The sequence below is a fragment of the Meles meles genome, chromosome 1, assembly GCF_922984935.1.
Source record: "Meles meles chromosome 1, mMelMel3.1 paternal haplotype, whole genome shotgun sequence".
NCBI classification, from domain to species: Eukaryota; Metazoa; Chordata; class Mammalia; order Carnivora; family Mustelidae; genus Meles; species Meles meles.
The window spans coordinates 111,794,214-111,810,508 of record NC_060066.1 but is presented as its reverse complement, the minus strand read 5'-3'; the positions used below and the strand labels follow the sequence as shown (position 1 = coordinate 111,810,508).

The following is a 16,295-nucleotide window of genomic DNA, read 5'->3' as shown; positions in this document are numbered from 1 at the left end:
TCTCTCTCAGTGCTGGCATCAAGATCCACCTAGTTATCCAAGGCAGAACTCCCTGGAGTCCATATCAACATTTTTTTCTTCCTCAGCTCTCTATCCAGTGACCAAGTCCCCTCCAGTGTCCCCTCACCAATCTAAAGAATCTATTATACCTTTGCTAACCTTGCCTCGGTGTCTTTGCCCTCTGGTCTATGAAAGATCCCCCAATAATGGGTCCGTGATTAAAGGAGCGAGACTGATCCAAAGCAAAGTTCAAGCAAAGGATTATTTCATGCCAAGCATCGAGAATCAAACCGACCGGCCAGGGCCGCGCCTTTTATAAAGAGGGCGAACCCTCTCTGCTTTACAGACTAGCTTTTAAGGGCAAAGGATATGTGGTTAGGCCTGGCCATGCACAGGTGGCCAATGAAATTGTAACACACAGAGAAAGCTGCACAGTCATGCCAGGTCACACATAAGTGACCAGTTGAATTACAATTTACCCTAGTAGATATTTGAACCAGCCTATCACCTTGGTCAGAATTGGCGTCCAAAAGGTGCCCAAAGGGGAGGGACCATACTCCTTGGTAACTAGGGAGACAGTATGTGCACCACACTGATTGGATGTCTCCACCTGGTCTGACCCACCCTTGTAGTTGGGCTTTGTTACCTGGGGCTGGTTTCCAGGACTTGTTTTTAAGTAAATCCCCTTGGGGAAGGGGGCAGGGACAGTTTAAATTTTACTGCATAAACAACAAAATGACTATTTAATACAAGATGGAATTACTCTGGCTAAATAGGCCCTTACAGTCTGTCTTGAGAAATCTTCTTCCTGACTTCACACAGCTGGCTTCTCATCATTCAGACCTTAGCTCAAATGTCATCTTCTTGGGAGGGAGTCAAGATGGCCGGGAAGTAGGAGGAGGCACCGTTTCAACCTGTACCCTAAAGTGAGCTGATTACCTACCAAAGAACTCCGACCACCCATGAAATCAGCCTGAGATCAGAATTATACACGTCTGGATCTCTACAGGAGCAGAAGACGCCAGTGGCAGGTAAAGCAGACTGGGAGCGTCGGACTGATATCGGAAGATAAACAAAAGGGGGAGGGAGCCACCAGAGGTGACCGATTGGAAAGTAATACCCCAATACGAGAGTGCCCTGCGTCTGGGGACCAGCATTAACTTGGAGTCTGGTTGAAAGCACTCAAAAAACAAAGAGCAAAGGATCACGGGGTAGGGAAATAGTGGGAATCTGGGCGGTTAGGTCAGGAACCTAAGTCCCCGGACCCAGGACAGCCTCCCCTGGCGCTGAGCCAGAGAGAGTGCTGCGGAGAAATCAGGTCTCCGTCCCTGAGCCGCCAGTGCACCTGACAGCCAGCGCACCCAAGAACGAGTGGGGTCTGGCTCCCGTGAGAGGCTAGGAGCCTGGCCAGTCGGCAATCCTGAAACGCACCCGTCCCATACCCTCCCTTGGGAGAGGTGCGCACAGGTGCTAGCCTGGCGCTCTGGCATCCAGAAAAACCAGACATTCCCAGCCCAGAACAGCAGGAAAATTTCAGTGTGCGATCTCTGCTCGGAACCTCTCTGGCGGTCTGGAGCTGCCTAGACAGCCGCCGCGGCCCTGGTATTGGGTAAAAGGAGGAGCTCCTGCACCCCCAGGGACAGTGACTCAGAACCGACTCTGCCAGCAGCTCTGAAGAACATTGTCTGAGAGGGAGGTCGGGGTGCAGTTTGCTCTCCTCTCTAACTCCAAAAACCATCAAGCTGTCAAGGGGAGAGAAAACAGGTGAAAGAACATAAAAACCCCCAGAGAACAAAAGCCTGAAAAAAACAGTTTCCTCAGAGCCCACCCCCTTGAGGGGAGCGGGAGGACCTAACTCAGGGAACATCTTTGTCTGAAAACCCACGTGGCAGGACCCTCCCCCAGAAAACCAACCAGGAAGGAAGAAAAAAAAAAAAAGACTACAAGAGAACAACCACCACTACTTCATAAATACAACTTTTATTTTTAACTCTTTACCAATATTCTGGTTCTTTTTTTTTATACATACAGATAATTTTTTAACCTATTTACCACCACACTGAGATGTCCAGTACATCAAATTCTTTAATAACCTTCTAACCTGAACTTTTTGATACACACACCGTATTTTTCTTTTGCTTTTCTATTTTTTTAATTCTTTTTTAATTTTAACTTAGTCTAGTTTATTCTTTTTTAATTTTTATTTTCTACATACATATAGAGTTAAACGTCAAGGTCATCCCCTTTCCCCAATCAATGCTACCCCTATAGGCAAACCAGTTTCTAATCCCCCTGTAACTTAGGAAAGTTGAGTCCCTTAACAAAAACATCAAGATACATTCAGGAAGAATCAAGATAACCTTTCACACCCACACTGAGAATTTATAACCACTTTCCCAATTATTCCTTCTGTCAGTGTTTCTGTGAATTGGTGTTTGTCCTGATAATCTATAAATCTTATACTTGGGGTTCTTTCTGATGAGGTTCTTCCCTTTTTTTTCCTTATATATATATTTTTTTTTCTCTTGTGATATCCTTTATCAGTCTTTTTGTTTGTCTGTTTTTGTTTGTATACTTCATAAATCTTACCTTGTGGCTCATTTGGGCTGAGCCTTCTCTTTTATCTTCCCTTTATTCCTGTCTCTCTCTCTCTGTCTCTCTCTTTTTCCTTTTTTCTTTTCCCATTTTTTTTCTTTCTTATTCTCTATTTCTTTTTCTTTCCTTTTCTCTCTCATTTGGGTGAGGAACCCTGATTGCACAGAAACGTTCCAGGGTGCACCTTGACTGTACCACAATCGATAAGTCAAGCTGCATCTGTTCAGTCATCTCTTACCAAAATGACTAGGAGGAGGAATACCCAACAGAAGAAAAATACAGAGGATGGGCCTTCTGCAACAGAGCTAATGGCTATCGACATAGACAATATGTCAGAAAAGGAATTCAGACTAACAATTATCCAGGCAATAGCTAGGTTGGAGAAAGCTGTGGATGACCAAACAGAATTGATTAGGGCAGAACTGAAAGCCACCAGGGATGATGTTCACAATGTTAGGGAAGAACTGAAAGCCACCAGGGATGATGTTAAAAATGCTCTCAATGAGTTCCAATCTAATCTAAATTCTCTAAAAGCTAGGGTAACTGAGACAGAAGATAGAATTAGTGATCTGGAAGACAAACAGAGAGAAAGAATCAGGAGGAAGCCTGGAACAAACAGCTCAGAAGCCACGAAAACAGAATCAGGGAAATAAATGATGCCATGAAATGTTCCAATGTCAGAATTATTGTAATCCCTGAAGGGTAGGAAAAAGAAGTCTAGAAGATAGAGTGGAAGAAGTTGTCTATGAAAACTTTCCCAATCTCACGAATGGAAACAACGTTCATGTACTAGAGGCAGAGAGATTTCCTCCCAAGATTTTAGATTCTCGAAAGTCCTCACGACACCTTATAGTTAAAATGAGGAATTATGTTTCAAGAAAGACCCTCTTAAAAGCAGCTAGGACAAAGAAGCTCCTTACATACAGAGGAAAGCCCATTAGAATAACGTCAGACCTTTCCACAGAGACCTGGCAAGCCAGGAAGGGCTGGCAAAATATATTCAGAGCACTAAATGAGAAGAACATGCAACCAAGAATACTCTATCCAGCAAGACTGACATTTAAAATGGATGGAGAGATAAAGAGTTTCCAAGACCGGCAAGGCTTAAAACACTATGCAACCACCAAGCCGACACTGCAGGAAATATTAAGGGGGGTCCTATAAAACAGAAAAAATCCCAAGAATATCATTGAACAGAAATATAGAAACAATCTACAGACAGAAAGACTTCAAAGGTAACAAGATGTCAATAAAAACCTATCTCTCAATAATCACTCTCAATGTGAATGGCCTAAATGCGCCCATAAAACGACACAGGGTTGCAGATTGGATAAAACGACAGGACCCATCCATATGTTGTCTACAAGAGACCCATTTTGAACCTAAGGATACACCCAGACTGAAAGTGGAGGGATGGAGAAGCATCTTTCATGCTAATGGGCCTCAAAAGAAGGCCGGGGTAGCGATTCTCATATCAGATAAATTAGATTTTAAACTAAAGACTCTAGTCAGAGATACAGAAGGACACTACATCATTCTTAAAGGGACTATCTGCCAAGATGATCTAACAATTGTGAACATCTATGCCCCCATTATGGGAGCACCCAATTACATAAGAAAACTATTAATCAAGATAAAGAGTCATATTGATATGAATACAATAATAGTAGGAGATCTTAATACGCCTCTCTCAGAAATAGACAGATCATCGAAGCAGAAAATTAATAAAGAAATAAGAACATTGAATGAAACATTGGACCAGATGGACCTCATAGACATATACAGAACATTGCACCCTAAAACAACAGAATACTCATTCTTCTCAAGTGCACATGGAACCTTCTCCAGAATAGACCACATACTGGTTCACAAAGCAGGACTCAACCGATACCAAAAGACTGACATTATTCCCTGCATATTCTCAGATCACAATGCTTTGAAACTGGAACTCAATCACAAGGAAAAGTTCGGAAGGAACTCAACCACCTGGAAGCTAAAGACCAACTTGCTTAAGAATGCTTGGATTAAACAGGAGATCAAAGATGAACTTAAACAATTCATGGAAACCAATGAGAATGAAGACACTTCGGTCCAAAACCTATGGGATACAGCAAAGGCGGTTCTAAGGGGGAAATACCTAGCCATCCAAGCCTCCCACAGAAAAACGGAAAAATCCAGAATACAGCAGCTGTCTCTACACCTTAAAGAACTGGAGAACCAACAACAAATCAAACCAACTCCACATATAAGAAGGGAAATAATCAAGATTAGAGCAGAGATCAATGAGGTAGAAACGAGAGATACAGTAGAACGTATCAATGAAACTAGAAGCTGGTTTTTTTTGAAAGAATCAATACGATCGATAAACCATTGGCCACACTAATCCAAAAGAAAAGAGAGAAAGCCCAAATTAATAAAATTATGAATGAAAAGGGAGAGATCACAACTAACACCAAGGAAATAGAAACAATCATCAGAAATTATTACCAACAGTTATATGCCAATAAGCTAAGCAACCTAGATGAAATGGATGCATTCCTGGAAAACTACAAACTCCCAAAATTGAACCAGGAAGAAATTGACAACCTGAATAGACCGATATCTAGTAATGAGATTGAAGCAGTGATCAAAAACCTCCCAAAAAACAAGAGCCCAGGACCTGACGGATTCCCTGGGGAATTCTACCAAACTTTCAAAGAAGAAATAACACCAATTCTCCTGAAGCTGTTCCAAAAAATTGAAGCAGAACGAAAACTTCCAGACTCTTTTTATGAAGCCAGCATTACCCTGATCCCCAAACCAGGCAAAGACCCTACCAAAAAGGAGAATTTCAGACCAATATCACTGATGAATATGGATGCAAAGATTCTCAAAAAGATCCTAGCAAACAGGATCCAGCAGCACATTCAAAAGATTATCCACCATGACCAGGTGGGATTCATCCCTGGGTTGCAAGGTTGGTTCAACATTCGCAAATCAATCAGTGTGATAGAACAAATCAATAAGAGAAGAGAGAAGAACCACATGGTCCTCTCAATTGATGCAGAAAAAGCATTTGACAAAATCCAGCATCCGTTCCTGATAAAAATGCTTCAAAGTATAGGGATGGAGGGAATATACCTGAACTTCATAAAATCTATCTATGAAAGACCCATAGCAAATATCATCCTCAATGGGAAAAAGCTTGCAGCCTTCCCGTTGAGATCAGGAACATGACAAGGATGCCCACTCTCACCACTCTTGTTCAACATAGTATTAGAAGTCCTAGCAACAGCAATCAGAGAACAAAGAGAAATAAAAGGTATCCAAATTGGCAAGGAAGAAGTCAAACTCTCTCTCTTCGCAGATGACATGATTCTTTATATGGAAAACCCCAAAGACTGCACCCCCAAACTACTAGAACTCATACAGCAATTCAGTAACATGGCAGGATACAAAGTCAATGTACAGAAATCAGTGGTTTTCTTATACACTAACAATGAAAATACAGAAAAGGAAATTAGAGAATCGATTCCATTTAGTATAGCACCAAGAACCATAAGATACCTGGGAATAAACCTACCCAAAGAGGTAAAGGACCTGTACTCGAGGAACTACAGAACACTCATGAAAGAAATTGAAGAAGACACAAAAAGATGGAAAACCGTTCCATGCTCTTGGATTGGAAGAATAAATATTGTTAAAATGTCTATACTGCCTAGTATATAATCTATACTTTTAATGCCATTTCGATCAAAATTCCACCGGTATTTTTTAAAGAGCTGGAGCAAATAATCCTAAAATTTGTATGGAATCAGAAGAGACCCCGAATTGCTAAGGAAATGTTGAAAAACAAAAACAAAACTGGTGGCATCACGTTACCCAATTTCAAGCTTTACTACAAAGCTGTGATCACCAAGACAGCGTGGTACTGGCATAAAAACAGACACATAGACCAGTGGAACAGAGCAGAGAGCCCAGATATGGACCCTCAACTCTATGGTCAAATAATGTTTGGCAAAACAGGAAAAAATATACAATGGAAAAAGACAGTCTCTTCAATAAATGGTGCTGGGAAAACTGGACAGCGATATGTAGAAGAATGAAACTCGACCATTCTCTTACACCATACACAAAGATAAACTCAAAATGGATAAAAGACCTCAACGTGAGACAGGAATCCATCAGAATCCTAGAGGAGAACATAGGCAGTAACCTCTTCGATATCAGCCACAGCAACTTCTTTCAAGATATGTCTCCAAAGGCAAAGGAAACAAAAGCGAAAATGAACTTTTGGGACTTCATCAAGATCAAAAGCTTCTGCACAGCAAAGGAACAAAACAAAAAGGCAAGCCACGGAATGGGAGAAGCTATTTGCAAATGACAGTACAGACAAAAGGTTGATATCCAGGATCTATAACGAACTTCTCAAACACAATACACACAAAACAGATAATCATATCAAAAAATAGGCAGAAGATATGAACAGACACTTCTCCAACGAAGACATACAAATGGCTATCAGACACATGAAAAAATGTTCATCATCACTAGCCATCAGGGAGATTCAAATTAAAACAACATTGAGATACCACCTAACACCAGTTAGAATGGCCAAAATTAGCAAGACAGGAAACAACGTGTGTTGGAGAGGATGTGGAGAAAGGGGAACCCTCTTCCACTGTTGGTGGGAATGCAAGTTAGTGCAGCCACTTTGGAGAACAGTGTGGAGATTCCTCAAGAAATTAAGAATAGAGCTTCCCTATGACCCTGCAATTGCACTGCTGGGTATTTACCCCAAAGATACAGACGTAGTGAAAAGAAGGGCCATCTCTACCCCAATGTTTATAGCAGCAATGGCTACAGTCGCCAAACTGTGGAAAGAACCAAGATGCCCTTCAACGGATGAATGGATAAGGAAGATGTGGTCCATATACACAATGGAGTATTATGCCTCCATCAGAAAGGATGAATACCCAACTTTTGTAGCAACATGGACGGGATTGAAAGAGATTATGCTGAGTGAAATAAGTCAAGCAGAGAGAGTCAAGTATCATATGGTCTCACTTATTTGTGGAGCATAACAAAGAACATGGAGGACATGGGGAGATGGAGAGGAGAGGGAGTTGAGGGAAACTGGAAGGGGAGATGAACCATGAGAGACTATGGACTCTGAAAAACAACCAGAGGGTTTTGAAGGGGCGGGGGGGGGGAGGTTGAGAAACCAGATGGTGGGTAATAGGGAGGGCACGTACTGCATGGAGCACTGGGTGTGATGCCAAAACAATGAACACTGTTATGCTGTAAATAAACAAACAAAAAAAAATTAAAAAAAAAGCTTCTAAAAAAAAATGTCATCTTCTTGATGACATGCTCTTCAATCCACTCTATTCAGAGTTGCTTCCCAGCCCTATTCTTAATTTCATTACTGTGTTTGACTATCTTGTTACCACCAATACTACCACATAACTTATTTGTATCCTCCCCACCATTTTGTCTTTCTCCATCACTAGAATCTAAGCTCTATGAGTAAGGTGACTTTTTTTGCCTTGTTTACCCCTGTTCTGGACACTGGGGATATGGCCAGTGTAATCAATCTCTGTTGCTCTCATCTGGCAAATGTCCAACCCTGCTAAACTCCAGTTCTCTAACTATTCCCTACCTGCACTCAACACACACCACACTGGCTGCTCTCATAACCATAAACCTTTCTGTTGCTGCTTGGCAATACTACCATATTTCTCTAGTCAATTCACTATCCCACATCCCAGACAACTATTTCCTACATTTCCCTCCTAAAACCTCCAAGATCTCCTTCCCCTTCCTCAAGCTCATCTGATGACCTTGCTTCTTACTTCACTTAAACAACAGAAACAATCAAGAGATCTTCCACATACTCTCACTACTAAATCTGCCTGTGTACTATGCCTCTGCATGTTCCAGGGCATGGACTGTCTATGCTCTTAAGTCAGCCCATCCTCTCATTCAATGACACCACTCATGCAGGATCAGTTTTTCTCTCTACTGGACCATTCCCATCAGTAGTCAACATGCTCTAATATCAGCCATCTGAAAACAAAACAAGACTTCCCTTGACCCCATATCCCCCTTCAGTTACTCCTCCCGTTTTTGTTCCCTCTAACAACAAAACTTTCCACTTTCTTTTCTCCTGTTTCTGTTTCTACAACCACCCCAATCAGGCTTTTGATACCACAATATATAGAAATAATTCTTGGCAAGATCATCAATGACTACCATACTGCCCAATCCAATGTTTCTTTGTCCATTCTATTTTATTCCACCTATCAGTTACATTTGACACAGACAAATGCAAACTCTCTTCTTCTTGAATTTCCTCTTCATTTGGCTTCAGGGACACCATGCTCTTCTACTGTATCACAGGCTGCTGTTCTTAGGCTCTTTTGCTCATTCCTCCTCAGCTTCTAAATGTTAAATTGTCCAAGGCTAAGTCGCTTTTATATATATTTCCAGTCATCCCCCAGGAGATCCTATCTAGTAACAAGGCTTAAGGTTCATCTGAAAATTAATGTGGATAACTTCAACATTAATATATTCAGTTCCAGGGGCTCCTGGGTGGCTCAGTGGGTTAGGGCCTCTGCCTTTGGCTCAGGTTATGATCCCAGAGTCCTGGGATCCAGCCCCGCATCGGGCTGTCTGCTCAGCGGGCAGCCTGCTTCCTCCTCTCTCTCTCTGCCTGCCTCTCTGCCTACTTGTGATTTCTATCTGTCAAATATATAAATAAAATCTTTAAAAATATATATATATTCAGTTCCAACCCTCCTGTGAGCTCCAGGCGAATCTACCTGATTATTCAAAATCTCTGCTTGGATATCTAAGAAGAGTTTCATGTTACTGTGTTCAAAAATGAATTTTTTTTATTTTTTAGAAAGATTTTATTTATTTGAGTGATAGGGTGGGGCAGTATGAGCAGGGAGGGAGAGGAGCAGAGGGACAAGCAGACTTCCTTGGGAGTGGGGATCCCAACACGGGGCTCCATCCCAGGACCCTGAGATCAAAACTTGAGCTGAAGTCAGGTGCTTAACTGACTGAGCCATGCAGGTGCTCCATGAATTCCTTTTATAAGTTGAAATATAGTTGACATTAAAAATGAAAATTCTTGATGTTCTTCAGACCTCCTCATTCTGTCTTACCCCCTCCAAAAGTGTTAACTCCATTACCCCCTCCGAAAGGGGAAACTACCATCTGCTCAGGTCACATCCCTGAAATCATCCTTTATTCCTGGACTTTTCTCAGATGTTCAATCCGTGTACCTTATAGACTCTACCTTTTCAATATATCTAGTATCTGACCACTACTCACCACTCCACTGCCGCCATGCCAAGATAATATAATAGAGATAGCCTGCCAACTATTATCTCTTGTGCAGACTTCTGCAATGGTCTAACTGGTCTCCCTACTTGCACTCTACCCCCCTCCCATAGACTCCTTTCATACACCATATGGAGTAAAATTTTATATGTCACCTTTTATGTGTGTTATTTCACCAGCAGCTGACTTGGGAGTTTGTCAGCTATCTTTCCTAGCTGTTTTTTCGATGTCAGACTCAATCTACCAAGAGAAATTTAGCTTAAAGCTAGGACTCTATCACTGGTATTATGCTAAAACAAATGTATCTTAAGTTAAAAATAATCAAGTCTCTTTTGTTTGAGTGGCAGGTGATTGATCTTGCTGCTTTAGCGGCTAAGCCTACCTACAGAACCCGGAGGAGAGGAAAAAATTCAAACCCAGAGTTCAAGATGCAAAAATCACTCATGAGCAACCCCAAGAGTAGAAGCCCTTCAGAGAAGCCAGGAAAGGATACAAATCCCATTTATGGTGTTGACAAAACATCAAGTAGGGAATCAGTATAGCCCCATTATGTTAATGTTTCTCTTTCACCTTAACATTGATAACTACCTGATTTTTATTTGCTTATTGCCTGTCTCCTCCTTTTAAATATACACTTAATTTAAAATATAACTCTTAATTTACACTTAATTTAATTATACACTTAATTAAAATATAACTCTTAATAACACTTAATTTAAAATATAAAATATAAGTGTGTTTACTTATTTTTGCAAATGAGACTAGTGGCCTCTGTCTCCAGTGCCAAGAGTGCCTGACATATGGGAGGTGCTCAAAACAGTGCTTTGGGTTTTTATGAATAAATCAACCCAAAGACATTTCTTTTGTAGCTCAGAACTAATTTCTTCTTTTATTTTAAGGGTAGATGAGACTGGGGTGGGGGGTGGCATGCAACTTTAATCTGAGTTTACTGAGGATAGAAGTGTGCCAAGGTTAACCCAAATGGAACTAGTATTCTGATGACATTACCCAGAGAATAATAAGGTTCCTCTTCTAGCTTTCCTCTTCTAACGTGGGGACAATCCTAGTATCTACTTATAAGGTTACTATGAGGGTTAAACGAGAAAAAAATCTTGTAAAACCCTCAGGACAGCACCTCTCACTGGATCATTGACTGCAGTTATTGCAGTTATTAGATAACTGCAGTTATTTGGTTATTATAATTTATATCAGTGACACACTACTAATTATAAATTACTACGTCATAAATCCACTCAAAGCTGATGTTGTCATTGATCCCTAATCTAACACTTTGCTTCAATTTGTTCCCCATAATTCACTTGAGAAATTCCTTTTGGTAATGACAATTGTCATGATTTTAATTTCCTATCATTCAGAAGTTCCTGACTTTGGTCTAGGTCAACAGGGAGTAAGTAAGAGGATTTTAGGGCCCAATGTATCACTGGTGCAAAAGGAACGGAACACACCAGGCTTTTACATTCTTGCTGTGAATCGCTGGAGGACAGGGACCAACCGCGTCTTACTGAATTCTATAACCTCAGAGCCCCGCAGAGTATGTATGCCCCTGGCGCATAGTCATTGTTGCTAATAAATGAATGGTGAGCATAGTCCGACCTCCCGACGAGCCGACAAGCCGAGAGCAGGCTGAGCACAACCGCAAAGAACGAAAATGAGAGCCTGCAGGCTAACTCGCCCGCCGCAGACGCCCGGACGTCCGCGCAGGCCGCAGACGCCCGGACGTCGGCGCGGGACGCGTCCTCTGGTGGCGGCTGCGCGCTGGGTCTGGCCTGGGCGCGACGGGAGGGAAGCGCGCTGGCGCCGCGGGGCGGAGCCTCTCCGGGCGCATGGAGGGCGCGGGCGCCGCGAAGTGTGGGAGCCACATGCCGGGCTTCCTACGTACCTTGCAGACCCGGAGCCGAGGAGAGGCGGCGCGGGCACGAGTGCTGGAGCAGGACCTAAGGCAATGGGGCCTGACAGGTCAGTGGCCCCGGCCCAGCTTCTTCCGGGGTGTTGGCATTTGTTGGGACTCGCCGCTGGCGGGCCAGAGGACCCCGCGCTAGGAACGGGCCTTCGGCGCCGCAGCTGGGGAGTCCTGTGGGTTGTTGTTGTTGTTGTTTTTACCTGCGGGTTCCAGGGCCTTTCTTTCCCGCCCCTGCGGTGGGGTCTGACACCGAGGACCCGGGTGTGGGGCCAGGGGGCCATAGCCCCCGCCGGCGCAGCGCGGGGTTGGCGGGCGTGGAATGAACGAGATTCCGGGCGGGGAAGCGACACCCGTCCGCAGCCCGCCACACTGGCCCCAGGGCGGAGGGACTCCGTGAGACCCCTGTCCCGAGGATAAGACCTTTCTTTTTGAAGACGCAGAGAGGGTCCTGGCGCCCCAAGAATGTGCGTTTAAAGTTTCTCTTAGGTCGGGTTGGAGGCCTGAGCCCGGGGATTTCATGAGTTGCTCCTGTAAAACTATCAGAACTCTTCTGCTTGCTTCACCTGTCTTCCTCATTTACCGTGCACGTGCAGTTCTTTGATAATTTCCCATTGGTTAATTCTCCCACAATGCTCTATTTTAAAATACGCCGCTAAGCAAAGTTTATTAGTCCTTACGCACATACGTGTATTTCCAGTCCTTCCCTAGAATCTCTGAAGCTCGAAGCTTTACAGACAGCGAGGGTGACACCTTGTCCTGTGGATGGAAAAACTCAGGCCCTCTTTTCTTATTTCCTCGCCTGGCTACGCTTGACTCACTACCTATCCTCTCCAGTCCTCAGTTTTTTGAATTATAAAATGAGGAATGCAGTGCATGCTTTAACTGTATAATAGAAACTTGGGTCAATAATAATCAGTGGTGTAGACTTTAATTCATTACTTACGAAGGGCTACCGAAAGCCACATACTGTAAGTTGTTAGGTACAGAGATGCGCAAAACAAAATCAGGCCCTGCCCTACCAGAGTTCCTACATGGGGACTGTGAGTGCTTCCTGAAGTATAAACTAATACTTATTGAACTGTTGTTACATACTAAATACCAAGGAAGTGAGATTTTGTTGATTCTCAAAATGAAACAAAAGATGCATTTCTCTATCCAGTTTAGAAGAAGAATGAAGGTGAATGGTTAAGATACAGACACAAATGAGAAAGATCTCTCCTTTGCTATGTCTCTGAGGCTATATGAATGAATGTGTCTCTGTCTGTAAGGAATGTGTATCCAGCCTAAATAGAAGTTTATGGACTGGTGTTTGTGTGGGTATGGTAGCATATTTTTGTGTGCCTTATTCTTTAAATGTGTTTCTAGGTGTGATGCTTTGAGAATATTTGTGGGAGAAGGCTAGCCTTCTAGCCTTCTAGATGAGTGCACTCATTGATACAGACTGCAGATAATATATCTAGAGAACTGTCATCTGGATGTGTGTTATTTTAGTAAAAACGAGAAGAGAAAAGAGGCTGCACCTTTGGGTGAATTAATTAATGAAGAAGGAAGTAGACAATGTGGAAACTTAGTGATGGGAACAATAAATTGTAGTGGAAGGAAAGAAAAAAATAGGAAACAGGTATACGCAAAGAATAAGCATTGGCTATTATAGCTTGAAATTCCCATTTCTATTTACTAGAATTTATATTTTGCAAAATGATTTTTTGAGAGTTGGTTAAAAATCCTTACTGATTTTTTCTTTATTAAAGAAGTAGTACATGTTCTCTGTAAAACATTTAGAGTAATATTCTTTGCATAAAGAAAAAATTTAATTGCCATATTTGTCTTACTGTTTATATGTTCTTATTTATCGTGCCATCCTTGATCTGCGTGTGTCCGTATAATTTCTTTTTTTTCCTTCTCTGAGACAGGGTGTGGAGGGAAGGAGAGGAGCAAAATGGGGTTTCATATGCATACTTTTTGGAAACAGTTTTGTCTTCTATCATCATTTAGTCTTTTTAGTTATTTATTCTAAAATATCATATTTAGTGGGTACAGATCTTTCAATGAATGGATGTGCCTTAGTTTAACCAACCAAATATGTGGGTATTTGGGTTCTTACTTTTTTGTGGTTATAAATAATACTAATAAATGTCTAATAAATACTAATAAATATTGTAACCAAATATTTATTATATCCATAAATTTTTAATTCTTCCAAGGCCACGTTTCTAGGCCAAAAAGTATGTGAAATTTTTGCTCATTTTTCCACATTGTCACCAACACTGGTATTTTCTGATTTGAGAAGTTATGATGAGCACTATGAATTTTGTAAAACTGATGAAACACAGACCTGTACCTCTGAAACAAATAATACATTTTATGTTAATTTAAAAAATAAATAAAAAGGAAAAAAGTTCTTTTGTTATTTAATATTTGGATATTCGTTTTTCTTCTTGTTCCTTGCGTATTTATGCTCTTTGCCCATTTTTTAACTGTCTTTTGCTTTGTTCTTTCTTGCATTGATATTAAATATTTGCCACAGATACTGGGAATATGTTTTCTAGTTTGTGTTTTGATTTTGATGAGGTGTGTGAGTGTGTGTGTGTATTTCAGTGGTGACGTTTAAGAATTCTTTGTAGTCAAATCTTTAGCATTTTTCTAAATGATTTTTGCCTTTAGTATGTTGGCTTAGGTGGGGCTTTACTACTCTGAATTTATTGTTGTTGGCTTAATATTTTTTTCTAGTATAGTTATGATCTCTTTATATTTAAAATTTTTATTTCCCCAGAAATTTATTAGGAAGGAACTTGACTGTTTTTTTTTTTTTTTTCTCTCAGATATGTAATGAATTAGCCACTTTCTGAAAATCAATGAAACGAGTATTTTGTTCTGCGGTATTCTTCCCAGTGATTAAAAAACTTTTTTTTTTTTTAATAGTTCATGGAGTGATTTCATAGTTTTTTTTAAATTTACTTATTTATTTTCAGCGTAATAAAAAACTTTTAGTTGGGAGCATCTGGGTGACTCAGTTGGTTAAGTGACTGCTTTTGGCTCAGGTCATGATCCTGGGTTCCTGGGCTTGAGTCCTGTGTGGGGCTCCCTACGTATCAGAGAGCCTGCTTCTCTTTTTCCCTCTGCTTGCTGCTCTCCCTGCTTGTGCTCACTCTCTTTCTCTCTCTGTCAAGTAAATAAATAAAATCATAAAGAAAAAAAAACAACAAAAAAAAAACCTTGTAGTTGATCTTTCGCTCCTGAATAGTGTCACAGATATATCCCATACATTCCAGTGAACTTCAGAAACTCAAAGTATATTGGATCATAAAGGTATGTCAAGATCACTTTGTTTTTGCAACATGCAGATCCATTACTCGTGCTGTTTTTGCTTGCTTTTCCAGGACAGGCATACCTCAGAGATACTGCAGGTTCGTTTGGTTAAAGAGCACTGCAATAAAGTGAATATTGCAGTAAAGGTAGTCAAGTGAATTTTTTTGTTTTCCAGTGCGTATAAATGTTGTGTATATGGTTATACTATACTGTAGTCTACTAAGTATGCAATAGCATCATGTCAAAAAAAAAAAACCAAAAACCCAGTGTAAATACCTTAATTAAAAAATAATTGCTGAAAAATGCTAACCTATCATCTGAGCTTTCAGTAAATTGTAATCACTGATCACAGATCACCATAACCAGTAATGTATTATTTGCTTAAGGGGTACAGTTCTGTGAATCATTAGTCATTCACAATTCACAGCACTCACCATAGCACATACCCTCCCCAATGTCCATTACCCAGCCACCCTGTCCCTTCCACCCCCTTCCACTCCAGCAGCCCTCAGTTTGTTTCGTGAGATTAATAGTCTCTTATGGTTTCTCTCCCTCCCCCGTCCCATCTGGTTTCATTTGTTCCCTCCTATCCCCCCACGATCCCCACCCTGACTCTCAAATTCCTGACAGTCACTTTAAAGTGAGCAAATGCTGTTGGAAAAATGGCGCTTATAGACTCATTTAACTCAAGGCCCTCACAGACCTTTATTTTGTAAAAACAGACCAAAACAAAAACGTGTTGTTAGACTCTGTGTTAGCGTCTGTGAAGGGCAATAAAGTGAAGCACAATAAAATGAGGTATTCCTGTACCCCTCACCCTCCTGAGATGTGGGCAAGGGAATTCAAACAACTCTGTGATGGGTATAGCTGATGGGCACCCGCATTTCTTTCTTCCCAACCCCCCAAGCCTGCCTTATCATATCCTTGAGGCTATAAAGCAAAAGACTACATTTCCCAGACTCCCTTCTAGTTTCCTTGTACATGATGGGTGTGGGAGATTTGAAAGGGGGAAATGTGGGAGAAGCCACAGTCTGGGAGGGATTTGGGTTTTCTGCTTTTCTCTTGGAGACTAGTCCTAACTTCAGGGAGGTTAAGTGGATACTGAACATCCATTTTACTGGCATGGATTGTAGCTGAGGTG

The 16,295-nt window shown here is 41.4% G+C and overlaps 1 protein-coding gene across 4 annotated transcripts in view; it reads left to right on the top strand.

The window, feature by feature from the left end:
- CHD1L (chromodomain helicase DNA binding protein 1 like) overlaps positions 1 to 16,295 on the top strand; it is a 155,488-nt gene that overhangs the window by 72,948 nt on the left and 66,245 nt on the right. Inside the window, exon 1 of one of the 4 annotated variants that reach the window (XM_046007886.1) lies at positions 11,741 to 11,901. The exons of 1 other annotated variant lie outside the window; for it this stretch is intronic. In XM_046007886.1, coding sequence (XP_045863842.1) covers positions 11,769 to 11,901 — 133 coding nt within the window. In that variant the 5' untranslated portion in view covers positions 11,741 to 11,768. Of the gene's footprint in view, positions 1 to 11,740; positions 11,902 to 16,295 lie in introns of those variants that run through there. 2 more of the 4 variants (XM_046007878.1, XM_046007903.1) reach the window with 2 other exon arrangements.